Source organism: Poecilia formosa, unplaced genomic scaffold (assembly GCF_000485575.1).
Source record: "Poecilia formosa unplaced genomic scaffold, Poecilia_formosa-5.1.2 Scaffold132, whole genome shotgun sequence".
NCBI classification, from domain to species: Eukaryota; Metazoa; Chordata; class Actinopteri; order Cyprinodontiformes; family Poeciliidae; genus Poecilia; species Poecilia formosa.
Window position 1 is genome coordinate 1,591,823 of NW_006800071.1, and position 22,010 is coordinate 1,613,832.

The 22,010-nt window shown below is 35.8% G+C and overlaps 3 protein-coding genes across 4 annotated transcripts in view; 2 read left to right on the forward strand and 1 right to left on the reverse strand.

Moving 5' to 3' along the window:
- Positions 1–3,526: 3,526 nt before the first annotated feature.
- rbm34 (RNA binding motif protein 34) lies at positions 3,527–8,909 on the reverse strand. Its single transcript, XM_007562004.1, has 11 exons — positions 8,710–8,909; positions 8,378–8,534; positions 7,192–7,316; positions 6,823–7,033; positions 6,237–6,296; positions 6,089–6,132; positions 4,735–4,818; positions 4,578–4,641; positions 4,455–4,497; positions 4,262–4,380; positions 3,527–4,129 (listed from the first exon to the last, which is right to left on the reverse strand). Exons 1-11 carry the CDS (start codon positions 8,730–8,732, stop codon positions 3,815–3,817), a joined length of 1,245 nt encoding a protein of 414 aa, XP_007562066.1. The 5' UTR covers positions 8,733–8,909; the 3' UTR covers positions 3,527–3,814.
- A 418-nt stretch (positions 8,910–9,327) lies between these two features.
- On the forward strand, positions 9,328–19,300 carry tbce (tubulin folding cofactor E). Of its 2 annotated transcripts, XM_007562005.2 has the most exons (16): positions 9,328–9,677; positions 10,882–10,966; positions 11,284–11,448; positions 11,780–11,865; positions 12,321–12,420; positions 12,501–12,603; positions 13,035–13,111; positions 13,199–13,291; positions 13,646–13,710; positions 14,527–14,591; positions 15,377–15,529; positions 16,176–16,314; positions 16,954–17,022; positions 17,143–17,202; positions 17,298–17,389; positions 18,575–19,300. In XM_007562005.2, the coding sequence occupies exons 1-16, from the start codon at positions 9,560–9,562 to the stop codon at positions 18,668–18,670; spliced, it is 1,566 nt and encodes a 521-aa protein (XP_007562067.1). In that variant the 5' UTR covers positions 9,328–9,559; the 3' UTR covers positions 18,671–19,300. The 2 variants fall into 2 exon arrangements, with proteins under 2 accessions (XP_007562067.1, XP_016531842.1); XM_016676356.1 differs by lacking the exon at positions 9,328–9,677 and having other exon boundaries at positions 10,880–10,966; positions 11,318–11,448.
- Positions 19,301–19,921: 621 nt separating this feature from the next.
- LOC103144851 (perforin-1-like) overlaps positions 19,922–22,010 on the forward strand; it is a 7,328-nt gene continuing 5,239 nt past the window's right edge. The window contains exon 1 of the mRNA XM_007562007.1: positions 19,922–19,944. Coding sequence (XP_007562069.1) covers positions 19,922–19,944 — 23 coding nt within the window. The remainder of the gene's footprint in view (positions 19,945–22,010) is intronic.

The window sequence follows — 22,010 nt, forward strand, 5'->3', positions numbered from 1 at the left end:
ATTTTTATCATGACATTATGGAAAATAATGAACTTTATCACAATATTCTAATTTTATGACCAGCACCTGTATGTTTGACTTCAGGTTCCCTGTATAAGCAAAAAAAGAAGCAAAGGCCTGGGAAACACTGCCATCTATTGGTTGAATGCCTCACTACACCGTGGCATTAATCAGGAGAACTTTTAGGTTGATTTTATTACCATTTTTAAACTGATTCAGTTTGCTAGTAAATACTGAATGTTCTCCAGTGTCTTAAACATATGCCTCAATTGCTGCCTGGAGGTGTAAATAACTAAAGGTAAATGCAGGCAATCTGGGTCAATCTGTATGTTGGTAAACATGAACAGCATCATATATACTCATTAATGTATTTAAATATTACTGGACACTGTATTATTCAAGAGCTGCTCTGATATTATTCAGCTAGCTTTGTGGGATTTATAAGATCTGCTAGAATTAAAGAGAAAATAGAGATTAAATAGTTTACACTGACTTGCCCTGCTAAGATCTTGTTGCCCAAGTTTTTATTTATAAAAATGTTTATTGTTTTACCCACTTAGATGCAATCATAAGCAAACAGGAAACTTTGATTTACAACAGACATCAGTATATAGTCATAATACATCACTGAAAGCAGCAGTTACATAATAGTTGTTCAGTTAAAAATAAAAAACGGTGTGTTAAACACGCATTTCTTCTTTCTACACTTTGACTCTAATATGAAATAATATAATATACACACATATATTTCAACACAATTCAAAGCGACAGCATGTACTGTTTACTGTATATTTACTTGACCTCCAAATGGCCCAGTTGGCTCAGCAGATGGAAAATACCATTAAAACAATTTAGCTTGTGTACAAACAAGAAGTCACGCTTAAACATAAACTGTGTGTTTTTCTGCATGTTGTGTATTTTTGTTCAAAACATACTTGAAGGTGGGAAGAGTAGCTAGAAATTGCACTCAGGTACTCAGTGTCACTTTAAAATAATATTACTCAAAAGTAAAAAAGCATTTTGAAGTAAAACAACTCCTACAGGTATGTTTTTCTAAAAGTTAAAAAAAGTAAATATAAGTTAGCTATGCCAATTCCATCAAAAAATAATGCTTTAAAATCCTTTCAAATCTGCAGAAAATTTAAAGATCAATATTTAAAAACTCTGAAGTGATAATGAGAGTCCAACTTTCAGTCCATTTTAACTCTAAGCTATGGATATTCTACCTAAGAGGAAACTGAACAAGTGAATTATTTCTATAACAATTCATTCATCAACTGTTTCTAAAGAGCCTTTGAGTCCGACAACAGCAGACATGTTCAGATGGTGGCGAAAACTTCCAGACTTGCTCTGACATCACAGCGGTCTGTGGGAGTTTGTTACAAGATTAGCTGAGAAAAGACTTATTCACCAGCACTGTGGTTGATATTCACAGTGAAAGACAACCGTCAATGCCCAACTGCTCACTATGCTAATTTCTGACACGTCTCTGTGAATTTTATGCAGTATCTGTGGTGACATCCAGTGACCGGTGGAGCTGTGTATCATAGTGTAGCTTGCATCATCATCGTGTGAAAGCGGTTTATGTCCAAATGTGTAGTGATGAAATATTCATAATAGCATGTAAAAAGCTTTATTGTCCAGGTTCTTGTTATGTTTGCAAACATTTATTACTAAATGAAGCCACTGCAAACATTGAAACCTCAGCTTTTTACTTCAAAGTGGATTTAAGTTTTTTCTCTCGACTGAATTATGTATGACTCATTGATTATTGTTGTGCTTTTAAAGTCTTTATGCAAAATGTAGACAAAATATTAATGGTGTCCTATTTATGCTTCCTTGAACAAGGTAGGATAGGTGTATGTACAATGGCCAGTTAGGACCATTGTAGAAAAAAGGACATCTCCAACAAAAAACTCAAATTTTGAGATTAATCTCAGAAATTTTCTAGAAAGAAACTTGTAAGTTTCCGAGTTTCAAAAGTCTAAAATTTTCACCTTTTAAAACTCATAAAATGTCCAAGTTTTTTCTAGAAAACTTTTGAGATTAACCTAAAAATTTCTGAGTTTTTCCTTGGTAATTTTTGACTTTTTGAAGACTTGTTAGTGATGCATTTAAGTGACTTGAAATATTCAATAAAGTAGTTCAGAAAGAGGTTAAATGATGGAGTGGTATTTTTCTATATACAAGTATGATTAAATTATCTACTCAAAATCATAAGATTAATGAGATCAGAAAAATAGTTCATGAAATAAATAACTTCCTTAAATGTGAAAGAATGCACAGAGATTTTATGCAAACAGATGCACATCTATACATTTTTGAAAAGCAGAAGTGGAGCCTCATGCACAGCCAACAAAAATGCAGCAAATGGTTTCTGAATAGTATGTCAACAGCATAACTCTTGTCTTTTCCAGCAGTCATTGTAAAGCACATAAAGCTGTAAAACCAGCTCACCAATTGCTAGAACTCCACTTGGGTTGCTAAGTGATGAGCCGGGCTTTGCTGGGGTTGCTAGGTGACAGCTTGGGCTTCACTGGGTTGCTAAGTGAGGGTCAACCTCTGCTAATTTGTGATGTTACATTCTGAAGGTTTTGAAACGACTCGTTTTCCAGACACCAAAAAATACTAACTTATTCCCCAAAAAATGGCTGGAAGTTTTTTATTAAGCATGTGGACTGTTTTTAGAAGCTGTAGAGACCCAAATGGAAGTGCAATAATGTGCTTAATATGAATTGTGCATTTTCTGTGCTCATCCAGAGCAAAAGTAAAATTTATTAACTCAAGAGTTCCTCGTAAATTTATAAATTAGGCCCGTATTATTATGCTGGTGCCTCGAGATGTTATTTCTAATACGGTACAGGACACAGCACTGGAAAACAGATGTAACAATGCCATCTTGTGGTCAGAAGTCAAAAATTTGGTTTTAAAGTCAGTACTTATCACTGTTTTCTTCCTATTTTGCAAATTCTACAATATATAAAGTGACTCTCTTTTCCTTGGTTGGCTTGTAACATAATTCCATCGTGTTTTCCACATACAATCTGCATGTAAAATTGTATACTGGTTAGATGTGTTCAGGGTGGGAGAACCAAATATAAACTGAGGAAGAATTTATAAGTAGAATTCAGTTTCTATGCTCCTCTAATCTGGATTAAATTTTCAGAAAACTGCAAAAATATTTAAACACTGTTCATTTAAATCAAGTTTTTTTTCCAATTTGGATCAGGCAACAGGACAACAATCTTAAATGTAACAAATCTATAGAAATGTGACTGAAAGAGAAAGTAGTGCCATGGTGTAACCAAAGTAAGAGAGCTGTGCATCACCACTAAGCACATTAGCTGGTTCCGTTCTGGGAATGACTGAGGAGATGAACATGCAAAGAAGGATTTTACATAAAGTCAAGAAAATGATGGACAACACTGACCTTCCTTTTCATAAGACTATCTTGCAAAAACAGTCTTTTGTCAGAAACTTCTTCAAATGTGCTGTAATAAAGACCACTACTGGAAATTTGAAATAATATGAGTTACAACAACCAATAAAGTGTTCTTTAATTGAATTGAACTCCATCCATCCATTTTCTGTACACCTTTTTGTAGCTAAATATATTGCAAGCATAAAATTTTAGCAATTTTTCTTTTTTTTTTCAAACACCTCAGGTTTAAACTTTTAAAATTAAAACCACACCCAATCTTGAGAAACTGTGTATTTTCTTTTCTTGGTGATTTATCTGGGAGGAGAACTGTATTAGAAAACTTTGTGAAAAAGATAGTCTTTTTCTAACAGTCAGGGAAACATTGTTAGTCCTTCATTTTGTAGAGACTCGATGTGTCTTTCTTGTCTTATTTTTCTTCTTTAAAACTTTCTTATTTTTCTTGTGTGGATTTGCCATCTCTCCTTTAAAAGACGAGATGTTACTTGGCTTGTGATTGAAATTTGCTTGACCGGGTTTCCAGGCTCCTCCTGAACCTTTCCCAGCATTCTGCCTGGACTTCCTCAGGGCTCCTTTGCTGTTGGTTTTATTAATCTGCTTTTCCTTTGTCACTGATCTCTTCACACGGATGGACCTGCTTTCCAGCTTTGAGCCATCCAGTGATAGCGCCATCTCTACCGAGTCGGCACTCTGTGACAGGGACAAAAAAATAAATTATTTTTTTTTAATGTTTCCGTCTTAAAAACAATACAAAGCTTTGCTACAGTAATTCTTGGGAATTCTAAAGACAACATCCTAATTGTTGCATTATGTTCAATGCACCTCAAACAGGACATATCCGAATCCTTTCCCAAGTCCGGAGTTTGGGTCTCGCACTAGTCGCACTGCCTCGACTTTTCCACACTCCTCAAAATGCTGTCGAAGTGCCAACTCCTTGATATCTACAAAGATCCAACAGATCAGTATCATGCATATCACATTATATCATGAGCTTTGTTTTGGCACAGCATCTTACCAAATGCCAGGTTCCCAACAAAAACAGAGCGCTTGTGATCATGCTGCAAGAATAAAATGATATTTTTTTTTAGCAACAGGTCTGCAGAGTGTGCAGGTGAGTTTTAATGTTGGGAAGGCTTACTGATGACTTGTCAGTCACTCTGTCCACTCGGATGTGAAAGCCTTTCTCAATTTCCATGCCATTCCTGTGAGGACAAAGCCAATCATCATTTATGTGCTTGTTTACCGTTTCTCTTATAAGTTTATTATTAGTTTGGAAGCACGGTTAATCTTCTCACCTCTCCAGAGCATTGGTAACTCCCTCTTCATTTTTAAACACCACATAAGCATTTATGCTTTGCTTCTTGGGATGAACTTTGCGTCTGTAAATGTAAAAAAGAAAATCTATATTCAAAAGTGTAACAAAAAAAAGAAGAGGTTCTAAGAAGATATTATAAGTTCTAATTCCCTTCCATATCAAGACTATAGTGACACGGCAATGAGTTTAAAGAAAAGTTAACAAAAAGACTATTAGTCAGGCAAATTGTCCACTTGGTGATATTAACATTTACGTAAAACCACTAACACTGAAAAAGTTAGTGATGATAGAAATGCTAAATTAGAAAACATAGACAAACTTTTTTTTAAATCTATACTAATGCAGTTCTATGTTGTAAGTTAGACTGTTGAATGAGAATCTGACACATGAATAACATTTAGCCAGAGGTTAAGCCAATTTGTATTCATGTTCTGATCTTTTTCTCTATTGATTGAGTTTTATTTTGTTCATGTGTGTTTCTTGTACGAAATAAAGTTACTGAGAGGAAGTGGAACCGCTGCGTAAAGGGTCTCCATCCACTAAAAAATAAGAACATCAATGTAAGTGTTTATGTGATGAATCCTTCATAGTCAATGTAGAAATGTCACTAAATTGCCAGCATCCTTTCCAGTTTATTTCTCGTCATCCTTGTTTTCACCGGATGCAAAACATTCTGATTCAAATCCCTGCAATAAGGCGAGTTACTACGTGTTTTTGTTACCGTTGTCATGCATTGCCTCCTCCTTGCTCCAAGACAGTGCACAGTGTTTGTCTCAGAGCGGGAGAAGATGTCTGTCTAATCGTCCGTATTAAGCGATAAGCATCAGTGAGCAATTAATACAGTATAGAGAGAATGAATAGAAAACATTGCCAAGTTTTTCTTTAGGAATGTTCTGTCAAATATGTAGACATACTCAAGACATTCAAGTACTTCTTTAATAAATACTAAATGTATTTTGTTTGTAATAATGGTCTTTACATTGATTACAGTATTCAACCGTTCGGCAGACAGACAAAAAAGAAAGCAACAGTGCACTGATAGCAATTTTCTAGTCTGTGTGGGCTTCATTTCCAAATTTTTGTCATTTATATTTCCTCCCTCTCTGCCTGCACTACAATTTTACATGTTCGCTATAGTTAAACTTGGTGGGGTTAGTCTTTCAGTCAGATACTTTTCTTTCTGAACTTGTTGAGCTGTTGTATGTGGGTCATGAAAAATTATACTGAATGTCATGGAGAGTCTTGCAATTTTTTTTATAAATACCAGTGGGCACCCTGCTGTAAAGTTTATCTAGAGCTGTAATGGCCTATCATCATATGAGTCAAACACTTACTTAATAGTTGCTTCTTTACGAGACATGGAGGGATCCTCTCTGACCTAAAGTGAAGAAAGAATAAGATTATTTTGGTAATTAAATAAATGAGAATTTCACTGAATGTTACAATTGTGAATCTTGATTTATTTATTTATTTTTTAATTACCACAGAGCGAAACCGAGCAGATTCAATTGGTCCTTTATCTCTGAAGAGTCCTAGCAGGGTCTAAAGAAAGTAAAAAAAAATTAAAAAAAAGATTACACAGTAGCTCCTTCATAAAACAATAAGAACAATCTTAATAAATAACTCAGGACTTTGACTTGCATTTTATCAACTTAAGATCACAAGAATTGGTTTAATGTGGAGTCTGTCTCCAAAAAAGAAATAGAGGGAAGCACAGGGATAAATACTATTGCCAAAGATACACAATATATCAACAATTACATCAGTATCTGTTTGTTGTTGGGGTTTTTTTCATATTGATATCGGTCTGATATCGATATATCAGACCGATATCATATCGGTCTGATATCGATATATCAGACCGATATCATATCGGTCTCATTTTCATCTTGCATTTCCATCCATTCTTAGAGTACATTATTTTTGTAAATTGGTGAACATCATGTGCTTTCTAAAGAAATGGTAAGGCTTTAGACTTTCTAATTGTCTAAAGTCTGACCATTGTTCCTGGTCAAACCAAGGAAGAATGATCAAGTCATTTGATGGTCAAACTGTGAGGGACTTGTACCTTCATTGTGCAGCTGACTGGTAGGTTGCCAACAAACACGGTCCTCTTCATCTTTAAGGCTTCCTCTTGTTTGTTGGCCTTCAGTTTCTGTCGCTTCATCACCCAGTACTCTGCACTGTTTTCACCAGTAATCTCTGATGCTTTCCTCTTTTTTCTCATTGAACTCTTTTGCACATCCTCGTCTGTGTCTGCTGTTAATAAACTGCTCTCCCTAAAACAAATGGAAATAAACAAGAGAGAGAAAAAGGCAAAAGGTTATGTTTTTATTTATTTATTTTTGATAAGATAGTTTAGAATGATGTAATGGTAAGAAGGAAGATTCGAACAATAAAATATGCATTTGAAGGAAATGATTCGTAAACTTCTCACCTGTTCAGCAGTTGCTCCTCAGCCACTGATGTCTTCCTGATGGGTTTGTTCTTCATCTGCTTGACCTTCACTTCTAAACCATCTTTCTGCTGCTCATTTCCTTCTGTGGTCTTTTGAATACGCTTCTACAGTAAAAAAAAAAAAAAAAAAAAAAAGAAGAAAAATATGAAATGCCAAGACTGCAAACAAGTTATGTTCTCATTTATAATAATGTATTTTATTTGTTAGCGCCTTTCAAGACACCCAAAGACCCCTTCCAAGAAAAAAAAAACAATATGAGAACACATTAAAAATATGAAGAAGGGGGGAAAAAAATTACAACGAACAACGAATAGACCAACTAAATAATCCCAATCAACTAATAACACCTAAAGCAGTCAATGGAAAAGCCTCTAGTAAATTTTGTTTTTCTTAAAAGTTGTGACTTCATGTTGGTGTGGTGTTACAAACCAAGTCTGCATTACATCTGATGTCCACTTTTAATTAACTGAAGTTCTTTTGTAACAGAACCTTTGAGCGCTTAAAACCAGATTGTAGTTTGGAGTTCTTGTTGTTCCCATCCAAGCAGATATTCAAGTTTAAGAAACATGTCAATGGCCAATACAAAACAAGAAAAGTGCTGAAAGCTGGACTGAATCAAGTTTTCCAGGAGCAAGATTTTATTTCTATTTACATACTCGACCTATGGTCGAGTTTACATACTCTAAAAAGCTAAGTAAATGTCTAACGCAGAAGAAACAAACCTCTGTAGTACAGACACATTCAGGAAACTAAGTCGTACTTAAAGGCTCGAGAGGCTGGACTGAAAGACAGCAAAGCAGCACTAATTGGACATAAGCAAGATAATCCATAGTCTGCAAATGACCAGGGTGAGATCCTGTGGGATGGCCAACCGATAAACAGGTGAGGACTAACCAACAAGATACCCTGGACAAGTCACAAGAGCACCAGGTTTATGAACATTTAAGTTACCCGAATAACCCTGAGGTATTCAATCATTGGGTTGGAAAACACATGATTATGAGGCAGTAAGTTAACCCTAGGGTTACAATCCCACCATCAAAAAACCAAACTGCTATACAGACTGTGCAGTTTGGAAACATCTAAGACTCAAAACGTGTAAAAATGTCCACCTGTAACAACCTGCTTTTTAAGGGAAATCAAGGCGGACAAAAGTGGAGCTTACCTTAGGGACAGGCTGAAACAGAGATGATGACGCTGGTAACGGAGTCGTGAATAATGCTGACAATGACCCAGACGGTTCAGAGCTCTGCTTGAACAAACTGCCTGATACCTGGCCGACAGCATATGCAGATGACTCTTGACCGAGAAGCATTTTTTCTCTGCAGGAACAAATATAAGAGTGAAAAAGATGCAAGAGTAGAAAAATAAATACATAATAATATCAGACTAATCATCAGGGATGGTTTTATGGGCGTTTCGATTGTTTTAGTGCGTGGTTCCTCTGTCCTGTATTCACGTGTCAATAGCAAGGTTGTCGTGAGTAAGTAAACAAACCTGTGGTGAACTTTTTTCTTCATGGCTTCTTCTGAATCCCCGCAGTACAGCCGTATGTCTTTATCTCTGCTTAAATAATGTTTTATTTACAGTCGCATGTAGACTTTTTGAACACAAAACACAACACAACACGCTCCGTTTATCGTCCGAGCACTGTTCTACCTAGAATTGTGTCCCCGACGGAAAACTGTAAGGAAGCTACAAAGGTACCAACTGATAAATATCCGGAATGAAACTATAAGCGGGATATTTTGGATTTAGATAAAGGGAATATATTTATGACGATTAAAAATATATATTTTTTTAATTTACTCACTTGGTATTTTTATTTCTTTATATGAAAAATGTTCGAGGTGAAAACGAGTACGCCGTTGAAATGTGTCACTTCCGGTAAGCCTTCAGTCTGCGTACATTTTTTCTTCTTCTCTCTCTCACTTAAAGCTAGATAAATTATATTTAACCGCTTAGAGAAAACATCTCCAGTATTATTTAAGACATGAAAGTTTCTGTCAATGTCCAAATGTCAAAAGAGTTCACGTATTTACAAGTATTTACAATAGCGAGCACAAGTAATGTCATACGTAAGGTTGAAAAGCAGGTGGCGGTAATGCGTCTTTGTAAACCGTCAAAAGACACCAAAAGAAGAAATTTTAGCTTGTTAAGCTGTCATGTTTCTCAAATCAGCCCACTTCTAGATTTGGACTTTATTTTGAACTCTAATGCTCAAAGTTTCACTTGTGAATCTCTGAAGGTATTTAAGGCTGGACCGTTTCTCGAAAGTACCACATACATAACGCGCGATCTATAGCGGCTGTAGTTTTAGTGTTTTCTGTCTTTTGTTGTCGGCTTAATGAGAACCGATCAGTCCGAACGGGATAAGATGCTGCTGGACCCCGTTGGTAGGCGGATCTCCTGCGGAAAGGAACGGGCCACGGTCCGCTACGTTGGGCATGTATCACCGTATGAAGGTAAAAAAAAACAACAAAATAAAAAAAACAACAGTTATTCTCATTTCTGAGTTGTTTAAGTAGCGAATTCAGATTCTCATAATTTTTGCTACCTAATAATTTGCTGAATTTTGCATCCTGGTGGTATTGAGTAGCACAAATATAAAGATCTACCCTGAAATGGGACAAATTCTGCCTATAGTCAAACGAGCTGTCGTACTTAAGAAAACAGATGTGCAGAAAATTTAATCACCAAATTTTCAATGTTTGTTGTTTAGCAGTTCCTTCAGGTCAGGGTTTGTTATTGGGGAAGCACCTATCTGTTCTGATGAGAATCATGTTGTCCAAACAGTGATGCCGTTTCCATGTGGTTGGCAAAATGCATCCCAGTCTGTGGTTTCAAATCAACCCATCAAGGTTTCTTCAACTTCCTGTGACCATCTTCTCACAGCTCTTTTGTTAATGACAGGTTTCCTCTCTGTCAGGGGTTTAAAACAAGACAATCTGCTTTGCCAAGAGGAGATGCATAAATTCTTGATATTTGCATTTAACAAATCTAGTGTCCTATTTTCTGTGGTAGAGCAGCTAAAAAGTGGTTGAAATGTTGGAAGTGTAGCAGAGAGTGAGGCAAAATCACCAGCTATTCCCACAAATACATCAACAATATCTGTCTGTAGTTTAGCAACAGCTAATTTGATGATCCCACAGACAGTGTTGGTAACAGATGGTGGTGAAACTTATTTTTGTGAGTTGTTGAGAGTTGTTTGGAAGCAACAAATAAAGAACAGGAGATCACTTTAAAATTTAAATAATACATCTTAAATCCAGATGAAAAATAGTCTTACATCTTCAGCTTTGCCACATTTGTGTGGCAAAGTTTGATCATAAACATGCACATTACATCGAATGTATAGTCATGACAGTGCAAAACTTATTTTTGTTTTAAGGTTGCACTATTAGGCAACCAAATATCCAACTTTTGCATGTTTTTCAAATGCAGCAAATTAATTTGTGAATTTTTATTTTACAAAATTTCAACCATTTAAGACCTGTTTTAAGTCCATCACCATAAATTCAAGTAAACACTTTATTGCACATTCTTTCTATGGCTTATGTTTTTGTTTCAGTTTTTTTGTTGTTGTTGTAGTTCTGAAACTTTTCTAAAAGCCAACATATGGTGCTGGGGTAGATATTAACTTTTTACCTGCATAATCTTTGTTTATAGGGCTGTGGCTTGGCGTGGAGTGGGATAACCCAGAGAGAGGAAAACACGATGGCAGCCATGAAGGAGTGCAGTACTTTACATGCAGGTAGTCTCTGACAGCTTATTTCAATTTTATCATTGTTGTTTTGTTTAGTATCAGTGATTTTAAATGATAGAAATTTGGCCCTGGCAGTATAATTTCTGTTTGTAAGCCAAGGAAATAAACTTTGAACACCAAGACTTAGACAACCTTTTCCATTCAGCTTTTATTACAACTTTATTCTTGTATTATTTCAACTTTATTGTTGTGCGATTCAAATTATGACTTTGTTCACAGATTTTTTTTCTCTCTTAGTCTCACCATATTATTCCATCATATGCGAGTGAATAATTAAATAGATGAATACTATTTTCTTCTCTTAGAAATCCTAAGGGAGGATCCTTTGTTCGTCCGCAGAAAGCGAGTTTTGGAGTGGACTTCCTGACTGCTGTTTATTTGACCTATCAGACAAACGCAGAGGAGGTGCTGAACGAGGAGATCTTCATTTCCTCCAAGAAGCTCGAATGGTTTGTTGTTGAGGAGAAAAGGTATGACAATTGTATTTGCACGGTTTTCACTAAGGCGTGCTTGTTTTATGTGATTATGTAGCTGCTCTGCTTCATGTTTTCAGGTGTTGTTAGACTAGGGAAAATGAAGCTCAGACAAACAAATAAGAAAAAGTTGCACACTATTTTTACCAACCACTTGAAAAAATTGGAATTGGATTGGACACTCATGTCAACAAATCTTTAGCAATCTTCCTTCTAAGTATCTTATTATTCATTTTGATATTAACTGCATTGTTATATCTGCTTTGTGTAAAAATGTCTGCCAAATGAATTTACACATCAACATAAACATGTTTTTTTGTTATTACAGGTTTGAGAATCTTCCATCAGTTGTGTTGAACCATTGCGATGTCAATGGAGCCGGGGTGGCTGGAGAAATCAGGAAAACAACACCCAGTATCCTGTTCTTACCAACCTAACAAATACAGATGTAAATTTTGGCTGAAATAATGATTGGAATATTTTACTTCAACTTTATTTATTCAGTTCAGTTTGAAAATACTTAATTTATCCCAAAATTGAATGTTGACGTCGTAACTCTTGTCATCCAAGTATTTTCAAAGAGTCGTCGTGGACAGTAATGCTTTGACTGAAGGCAGTATCATGACTGTCATGAAATGCTAACAGCTCAATTTCTGGGCAGCAAAGATGATATTTCACAGTAACGTCCTGGATGACATCATTAGTTATTGCTGCTAATCCACCTCATTTGCTTTTGCCGCTCCTCTTTAAATCTCTGTCTGCCTATATGGTCAGAAAGCCAGAAAGCCTGAAACTAGCGTCTCAGTCAGGTCTTAGCTGTGCTAACTGTGAATATTGGAGTAGTTGGAGGCCTTAACAGCTTGCAACAGACGTTCAGTGGTTGGACCTCTCTGGGTCTCTGTTGTCCACATGGAAAGATGTGGCTGCCATCACAGAGCAGCTGGACAAACTGGAAGGCTTGCAGCTCAGGTACAACCTCCTCTGGAAAGTCTGTGTTTTAACAGCTGTGTTCTGTTTTAACTGATTTAAAACCCTTTTAATTCTGTTAGTGTCAACAGAATTAGCTTGACCTCTGACCCCTGGGCTCACCGTCAGGCGTTCAGCAACCTCAAACTCCTTGCCCTCAACAATTGCGACTTCACCTGGCTGCAGGTAAGCAGTTCCTCCAAACACAACAGGTTTATAGTTCTTGAAATTCTTTCACATTTCTTTTAGGTGTTTTAAGGGTTTGGAAAGTGCTTGATTTCCTTATAAAAGTCATTTAACTTGTTAGATATTCAAACTGCACAGTTTTGTAATAAATTGCCATCCAACAGTTGATTTAAAAACAACATTTCGAAAACATTTACACATTTTTCCCCACTGTTTAAAGTTAAATCAGTCTAAACTTTTGTTGTTTTAGATTAGCTAGAATCAGCGTGGATGAAGTGAAAAGGAGATCTGAGAAATCCTTGCTTAATACATTCATTAATTAAAAATGGTAGTTTGCCAGGCAGAGGAAAGATTTTTAAAGCATTTTAATTGTGCTTATAAACATCTTTTTTCTCCAAAGGCCAAATAACGCTTGAAATTTCTGTGGTCAGATCCTGGAGTGCGCCCCCATGTGGCCTCGGCTGGAGGATCTGTCTTTAGAAAATAACAACATAAGAGAACTACACAGGTAGCATTCCCGTCATCCATTTTCAATTTTGCAGTATCTTTTTCCTCTCGCATCGTTTTGAAACTTATAAAAGTATCTTCCCTGAAGGCCAGAGGGCGTCCTGCAAACACTGAAGAGTCTCAATCTGTCTTGTAATCCTTTGATGCAAGAAAGCGTGTCCAGGTTATCTTCTCTGCCCAGGTACAGTCAGGAGGAAGTTTAATCATCTTCATTTTTAAGATGTAAAATATTAACTGATTTCCTAGAATTTAATAACACCATGGAGTAAAACATGTGGAACATCACATCCTCTCTTATTTCTACACTTTAATTTGTTACGACATAATAATATGGATCCATGTTCTACAATGATTTTAAGCTTACAAAAACACAATAAAGGTTTCACGGTCATTATTTATTAGACAAAAATGAAAACAACATAAAAAACTGCATGTGAAAAACTAAATCTGTGATTTAATACCTTGCTTAAATACTTACATTTTTATCAATAACAATGATCTTTCTAAAATAACGTTGTTTTCTTTTACATTGCAGACTGGAGTGGCTTAACCTGTCTAACACCAAACTGTCAATTATTCAACTTGAAGATGCAACTCAAGGTTCATTGACAAATTTTCTGTTCTTTATAATGTGACATGCACATTTAAATATTTATATGAATATACAGTTGAAACCAGAAGTTTACATACATATTTATCTCGCTGTCAGAATTTAAATAGACTAAACTTCTTTTGTTTTAAGTGAGTTAGAATTACAAAAATGATTTATATTTGCTAAATGCAACAATAAAGTCAGATTTATGTATTTGTTTTCACGATCAGAATGGATACTGTCTCTTTAAACAACGAGTGAAAGCCCAGATTGTGATGCCACAGCTCTGGAGGCACCTGATAGGTTAACTGAGACATTTGAGTTAATTGGATGTATTTTAATACCACATATAGAACCAACTGCTTTCTAGAAATCAGCCAAAATATCAAGGGAATAAAAGTGGAGACACACCAGCTTAACTGTGAAGCATGGTGGTGGCAGCATCATGATGTGGGCCTGTTTTTCTGCAGGAGGGACTGTTGCACTTCATTAAATAGATGACAACAGGAGAAAAGAGCATTATGTAGAAATATTGAAACTTCTGGAAGGAAACCCAGAAAGTTTGATCCAGGTCAGACATTTCAGAGACAATGCTACAAAATACTGAGAAAATGTGTATAAACTTGAAGACATTAATAAATAAATCTAAAATAAAATTGTGGCATTTAGCAAATGGGAGTAATTCCAGATGATTCTAACTGACCTAAATTGAGGGAAAGAAAAAAAGGTGTTCAAGTCTTTTTATTTGGTGTATTTGTCAATCACTGAGTACATTTTGTGTTTAAACTCCATAATTCTAAAGTCGTTAATATTTTTCTCTGTAGCCACTTGTACAGATGTCTTTCCCGCTCTGAAGAATCTCAATCTGGACCACAACAACATCTCTGAGGTCAGGCTGTGCTACAGCTTGAAATTATTACATTTTTTATTACTTTCAATTGTACAGAGCCCCATAGGGGACATAAACAATCTTTAACATTCCCTCGCAAAAGTATTGCATTCCCTTACAATAAATTAGCAAGTATACCTTGGTCTGTTTTGCATGGAGTCACAAGTGTCAATTGAAAATTGCACATTCAAAGAGCCTCTGAAAACATGTTTATATATTCTTAACTCTTTGGTGCAAAAAAAACTGAAAATTGATTTATTCAGTTTGTTTGCTTGTGTAAGGTAGAGATGGAACTGCACATGAAAACGGTCCTTTATTAACCATTCAAACTATCAACACAAAAAAGACACAATCAAAACTGTCAGATGACTTTATTACCCCGAGAAAATAACTCAGAAATAGTCCAAATAGTTTGGATGTACTTCTTCTTTCCTTATTACAGAAAGTTTCTGTTTATATCTTTAAAGGGATGGGATAGGCTGTTTTGCTTTTACTTTTGTGATGCACTTCAATCCTAAAGAAAAAGAAATAAAACCTCACAAACAAGATGTTAACATACATGGAAAAACTTTATGATAACCTCACATTACAGCAGAAAGACTTTCAGTATTCAATTATGCCACATAAACTGATCAGTACATTATTGCATTCCCACTAAATATTATTGCGATTAAACACAAAATAATTTTTCCCATGGCCTCTAGGAGGCTCTGTGCAATCATAAGCACTAATTATACTGACAACACATTTTCGTTTGAACAGGCTCTCTCTGTTTTATCTTCCAGTGGAGTATGGTTAATGAGCTCGCCAAACTTCCCTGCCTCGTTAAATTATCATGTCGTGACAACAAACTGGTGAGCAGCGATGGAAACCCAAAAACTGTCAATCAAATGCTTATTGCCAAACTTGGACATCTGCTCTACCTGAACAACAGTGAGGTATGTGTGTGTGTGTGTGTTTTCCCCCACTGTTAGCTGTTTTTATGTCTTTATTTTACTTCAGATGTTAACTGCAGATGTTGACTGGAAGAGTGGATTGTAGTCATTTCTACACATGCATGAGTCTTTGAGGTGAAGTTAATCAGCTGCAGAAGAATATTTCATAGTGGGATAGTTGCAAATGACAGTGAGACTTAAAGATGCAAAGTTTTGCTCTTGAAGTTCATCCAGAAAGTATTCACATGGCTTCACTTTTTCCATATTTTGTTACATTGTAGCCTTATTTGAAATTATACTAAAGGTAACCTATTAGGCAAAATTCACATTTTGAACATTTTTATACATCCATTTTGGTTTCTACTGCTTCTAAAAACAACCCAAGACATTTTTTGGCAATAATAAGTTAAAAGTTTTTTAGTGCCTGGAAAATGAGCCTTTTCAAAAAACCTCCAGGTAATTAAGTCATACTAGGGGCCCTGCGGCGTTACCTAGCAACCCCAGCCCGTCGCCTAGCAATCCAAGCTGAGTACCAGCATGTTTGGTCATTTTACCGCTGTATGCACTATACAATGGCTGCTGGAAAAGGCAAATGTTTTGTTGTTGACTCACCATCCAGAAAATTATGTTCATTTCTGCTGGCTTTTAGATCAGCTTTGAAGAAAGGAAGGGGGCGGAGCTTGACTACATCAAGATGTTTGGAGAGGAGTGGCTGAAGGCAGGGGGTGCAGATCAGCCCAGCACTGCGTTCACCTGCCAGCACCCACGTTATCAGATGCTTATTGAGAGTAAGGCACTTTGGCTTTGTTACAAATGGCAACTAAGCATAGTTATGCTAAAACATTTCTATTATGTTCATTATTGTACACTCTATTGCCAAATGTATTAGGCTCCAAATTGGAGAATGCAAGTGTTCTAGTGATTGGGAATTATAGATCCTTTACTCTGCTTATATGTTTTAGCAACTCTTTCCAAGTTGTAAATTCAGGTTTTACCCATATTTTCCTAAATTATGAATAGATTAGTGTCATCTATTTTTTCCAGTAGAGTATGTTCCAGTATGTTATCACACTGCTTCGTTCTTTCAAATAAAAGAGTTTAGGAATTAATTGATCAGGCAAAAGCAAGATGAAAAGGTTGAAAATGTAAGAAAACTAAAGTCTTAAATAAAAGATAAGAAAATTATGGGATGTTAAGATGTGACCAAAAATCCAGGAAAAAACATGGAGAATATACATAAAAAAACCAACAAGCAACCATTAAAAGACTGTTTATGAAAGAAAATTAACTTTTCTGTTAATTTTGTTCTGTATTCAGGACAGAAGGAGGCTAGAACAAATGATAAGAAAAAGGCAAACCTCCTTTTTTCTATGGTGACAGTTTTTATTCAGTTATCATTTATTGTCTGTTTTTTTCTTTTTTTTAAGAGTATGGAGCCCCGGAGGAAGGCGAGCTAAAGAAGCCAGAGCCATTTGCCCTGAAAAATCAGCTGATAAGTCAGTTCTGCTTGATGTTTTTTCTCCTCAGTTGTCTCTACAAAAAAAAAAACAATATCTTTCTGGCTCTAAAATATAGTGCTTTCTGTATATGTTTTTGTTTTCTGTGTGTTTTCTTAGACATTACATTTGTCTTTCCTGATGATGCTGATCGTGAACCTATAAGCAAGAAACTACCAGGTAAAAAACAAACTGCTTGAGCATTAATTCATCAGTTATTAATGAATTAAACCTCATGTAAAAGTTGTTTTCTGTTTCTATCCAAACATTTGCAGCCTCTATGGTTGTTCAGAAAATAAAGGGACTGCTGCACAGGCTGCTGAAGATCCCACCTGCAGATCTGAGGCTAACCTACACCAGCCACAAGGTGACACTGGATCACACATCTCTGCTTTATTTCTATACAGAATCCACAAACCAAGCAGGCCTAAATACTTACAATTGGCATCTGCTTGTATTTGCATTTGAACCAGTTCATAAACACCTGGTGGCATTGTAATGTAGAAAAGTGAATCATCTGCCTAGTTGTGGTAGCTAATTTTACTTAATATTACTTAAAATACTTGAAATAAACTAATAGCTAGAAGCATGTAAATGTTAATTTATGCAAAATTCACGTTTTACACATTTTTGTATCTAAAAATAACCCAAGCATTTAGTGTTTAGAAAATGACCAATTTAAAAAACCTCTGTAAAGAATATGTCACAAATCAGCAGGCACTACCTGTTACCTAGCAACCACAGCATCACATAGCAACCCAAGCTAGGCTCCAGGCCATTTGCTTGCCCAGTAAATACAGTGGTAAGATGAGCTGGCCAAAGTTTTTTGTTGTTACTAAATTCTTGTTTGTTGTGCAGGAGACTCTACTTCAGTTTTTTAAAGATGTATAGTTCTATAATTGCTCATCTCTTTGCCGCCATTTTCATGTGCAAGTGTAAACGCTTAGTTGGGTGTGGCCAGCAGAAGCTTATTTAGATTTAAAGTGACAGGAGGTCCTAAAACGGCTCCCTCTGAAAAAGCTAACCTGTCAAAAATCTCATTATCTAAAAATTATTTTGTGCAAAAAATGTAATAAACATGTTTTGTAAAGCCTATAGTCCTTTCCTAATCTGGTCTAGGAAGCATTATAGGTCACCTTTAATTAAGTTATGATGTGACAAAAAGCGAAAAGGAGGCTAATACTTTGTGTATTTTAGAAAGAAATCAAATTCAATATTAAGTAATAACGATGATGAAAATGAATATTAATGAGGTAAAAATTAGCAGTTGCTGCATTTTTGTTTTTACAAACTAACATTCTATAAACTGAAAAATGCTTGAAGATGCAGCTTTCCTGTAAATCACTGAAATATTTGGTTATAAAGCCAATGTTTCTGAGAAATGCTTTGTTTTCAAGTTGATGCAGTTTTCAGTTAGAAAAGAATCAAATTTAGTCTATTTCTAGGTAAACAACAAAAAGAAACAACCACAAATCATTTTAAATAAAACAATAGGAACAGTTTGAAGTTGTTAATCACTCAATTAGGACCTAACGAGCCGTTCTGGTTTCAGGTGTCGGGGACAGAGTTTCCCATCGACAGTGACTTAAAGACGCTTCATTTTTACTCTGTGGAGGACGGAGACCAGGTGCTGGTCCGGTGGTCCTGACTTGATCCAGCTGCATGTTTCCCAAACTACGAGTGAATGATGGCACAATAGACATTTGATAAAGGCTTTCAAAATAAACCAGAAGTCTACCTGTTTAGACTTCTGTGAAAATCACATTTCGTTATATCTCACTGTCCTGTGTTAATTTTTCTAATTAAGGCAACTGCAGACATTCAGAACAACATAATCGTCTTAATTTGTGCCTCATTCCCAAGAAGATGAAAGGCAGCGATTCTTCTTCTGCCTTAAAAACGTTTTAATTTTGAAACAGGTCATCATCATCAAACTTTCACAAGCCTGGAAGAAGTTTACATTCTTCATGTGTGTTTAGTTTCAGACTACAGTGCAGCAGAAAGAAACAGCAGCTCTAATGTGTGTGTTCTGCTCGAGTCTGTTGTTATTGATCATTTTTTGTTAAACAGCTCATATTTCCAATGTTTTGTTCTCATTTCTATGTAGAAACTAAAAAAGTGCATTTGGGGAGATAAAATGTCTCCCCAGAAACATAGAACACCTTCATTGGATAGCTATGTAAGTTATTTGTCTTTAACACACCAGATTGTGTATAGGTATTTTGAGAATTATACAATTTTCTTTGTTGTGGAACAAATAAAGACTTGGAAAAATTTCTTTGTTTTTGGTTTATTGTGATAAAAGTTCACCATTGCTGCTACATTTTGTTTGCTTTCCTAAACTTGTATTAAACATTTTTATAAATAACACCTTATGTAATACCCTGGAGAAAGTGGAGAGGCACATATTTCAAAATCCTTTAAGTCTACGGTGAAATTTGCAGTCTGTGATAATTTGGGGTCTTCTGGTTCTGGTCCCCTGGGTTTTCTGAAATCCAGTTAACGCAGGACATTGACCAGGACATTTTAGAGGAATTCATGCTGACAGGTCTTATGGAGATGCTGATTTCATTAGGTAATTTATGCCAAAGGAGCTTCAGCCAAGTATGAGGATCCCTTTCAGAAGCCTGACATTTTTACTTAAAATTTCAGTTTTATCATTAACTACAAGAAATAAATGCCTGAAATGTTATGTCAATGTCAAATTTATTTATATAGCACTTTAAAAACGGGTATAAAACTGCACCAAAGTGCTCTACAGGAACGACAATAACACAAGATTTATTTAAAAATAAAATCCTCTTTTCCTTAATTTATTCAGCACAAAATAAACCAAGCGAGAACAAAACGACACTCTGTTCTCGCATGGTTTTAAAATCACATGACAGCTGCTGCTTATATGGCTGATGAACAACAGCCTAGGTAGGAGACGCTGGTGTCCAGGTAGACTTCTGGTTTATTTTGAAAGCCTTTATCGAATGTCTATTGTGCCATCATTCACTCGTATGCCTCTTAACCGGCAGACGTGTGCTTGTCGATCCAAACGTTCTAGCGATCACACGGTTTGTCAAGTGGGAACTGGTGAGTGTTTTGTTTGTTTGGGAGCTAAGGACTAGCCTCCCACCTATTATTTGAGCTCAGTCAGTATGAACACTGATCTGAGTATGTTTCATCACTTGGATTAAACATTTAAACTGAAATTCTTTGAATTATAAAACACTATCATTGTGAAAAGAGAAATGAATGAGTATTTGCATGAGTTTAACTAATGTAAACTCATTTTACTACAGTAATTGGAAAGACATGTACATGTGGGATTGATCATTCAGGCCTGTTTTATACAGGCCAGGTTCTGTTCCAGATTCCCATTCCAGGATTCTGGATCTAGGTTTAGTCCTAGATCGTCTGTTACCATAGTTTCCAGTCTGGTGAGCAAACCCAAACAGCGGATCACAGAAACATCACATCCTATCAACTTCTTCCAAATTGGTAGGAGACATTTAGCCCAATAATCTTCACTCTGGACTCTGGACTGGATTTTTGTTGTTGTTGTTTCATTATTTCATTCATCACCAACAAGAAACATATTGAACTCCTTGGACAAAGGAAAACATTCTGGACTTCTGAACTGTTTTGAATAACCTGTATATATATATTGTAAATATTAATACATTTCACTAGTTTTGCACCATTTGGTTGTCTGTGTGTTTTTACAAATTGCCAATTCCTCCAGCAGTCGAACCTAATCTAAAAATTATTCTGATTTGATTTAACTTTGATTATTTACTTAATCATTCTAATATTCCAAGATGTAATGTATGTTACAGAGTATCAGAACACTATTTCAAATAAATACAAAATAATAAAAATGAGTTTTCAGAAGTGATTTAAAAAGATCCAGGCTGTGGGCAGATCTATTCTGGAAAGGCAAATTGTTCCGTAAAATAGGAGCAACAACAGAGAAAGCCCAATCTTCTTTCCTCTTAAGTCGAGTCTGAGGAACTGTCGATAATAGCTTATTATTTGATCATAGGGTTCTGGACACAGGCTGAAATTTTAAAAGGAAGTCGAAGTATCTGATTTATCCATTCCTTTATATAATGAATTGCAATAATCCAAACGAGTTGTAATGAAGGCATGGATAAGTCCTTAAAACAAAAATAAGATGTAACGACAGAGCTAATTTGTTTATCTAGATTTAAAGACCTATCAAAAGTGAAACCAATATTCCTAGCAAAGGTCTGACAAAACTGAGCTCAAGAATCAGATCTGGATTTGTAGTCAGAAGTCTGTGACCAAATAATGAGTTTTATTCTGATTAAGGTGAAAAAAGTTTTGACTTCAGCTAAACAATCTATAAATAGCTGACGAGATTAATTTTTACCATTTTGTAGTTTAAAGGCCATATAAATCTGGATGTCATCTGCAACACAAAGAAATATTAAATTTATGGAAAATCTGACCAACAGGCAAAAAATATAAGATAAACAAAACAAGACCTAAAATTGAACCTTGGGGAACGCCATACTTTAAAGGTTTGGCCCCAGAACAACATTGGTCAAGATGAACTGAAAAAGTTCTGTTTTCCAAATAAGATTTAAACCATTCAAATACTGGGCTTCTCAGGCCAACACAATGTTTTAATCTACCGTATTTTCCGCACTATAAGGCGCACCGGATTATAAGGCGCACCTTCAATGAATGGCCTATTTTAGGACTTTTTCATACATTAGGCGCACCGCATTATAAGGCGCATAGAATAGACGCTTCATACTTTATTATTACACATCCACATTAATAAAGAAATGGTCCCCGAGTACTTTATATAGTAGGCTGGCCCAGCCGTTGTTTCACTCACGGTGTTGGTGTTGCCATATTATGCCCAACTGCTTTCTGGGTAACACAGACCAACCGACACGCTGCCGCTGCAGTCTCTGTCTCTCTTCCCCTGCCCCTCCCCCCCTTTAAATGTATTATCAAACTTTATT

Coding starts and splice junctions, on each gene's coding strand:
- tbce (XM_007562005.2), top strand. CDS start 9,560: ATGAGAACCGATCAGTCCGAACGGGATAAGATGCTGCTGGACCCCGTT. Junction 12,604..13,034: donor GCGACTTCACCTGGCTGCAG/GTAAGCAGTTCC, acceptor TTCTGTGGTCAG/ATCCTGGAGTGCGCCCCCAT. Junction 15,530..16,175: donor TCTACCTGAACAACAGTGAG/GTATGTGTGTGT, acceptor GCTGGCTTTTAG/ATCAGCTTTGAAGAAAGGAA.
- rbm34 (XM_007562004.1), bottom strand. CDS start 8,732: ATGAAGAAAAAAGTTCACCACAG. Junction 6,297..6,822: donor CAGTCAGCTGCACAATGAAG/GTACAAGTCCCT, acceptor TACTTTCTTTAG/ACCCTGCTAGGACTCTTCAG. Junction 4,819..6,088: donor CGTAAAGAAGCAACTATTAA/GTAAGTGTTTGA, acceptor TTACATTTACAG/ACGCAAAGTTCATCCCAAGA.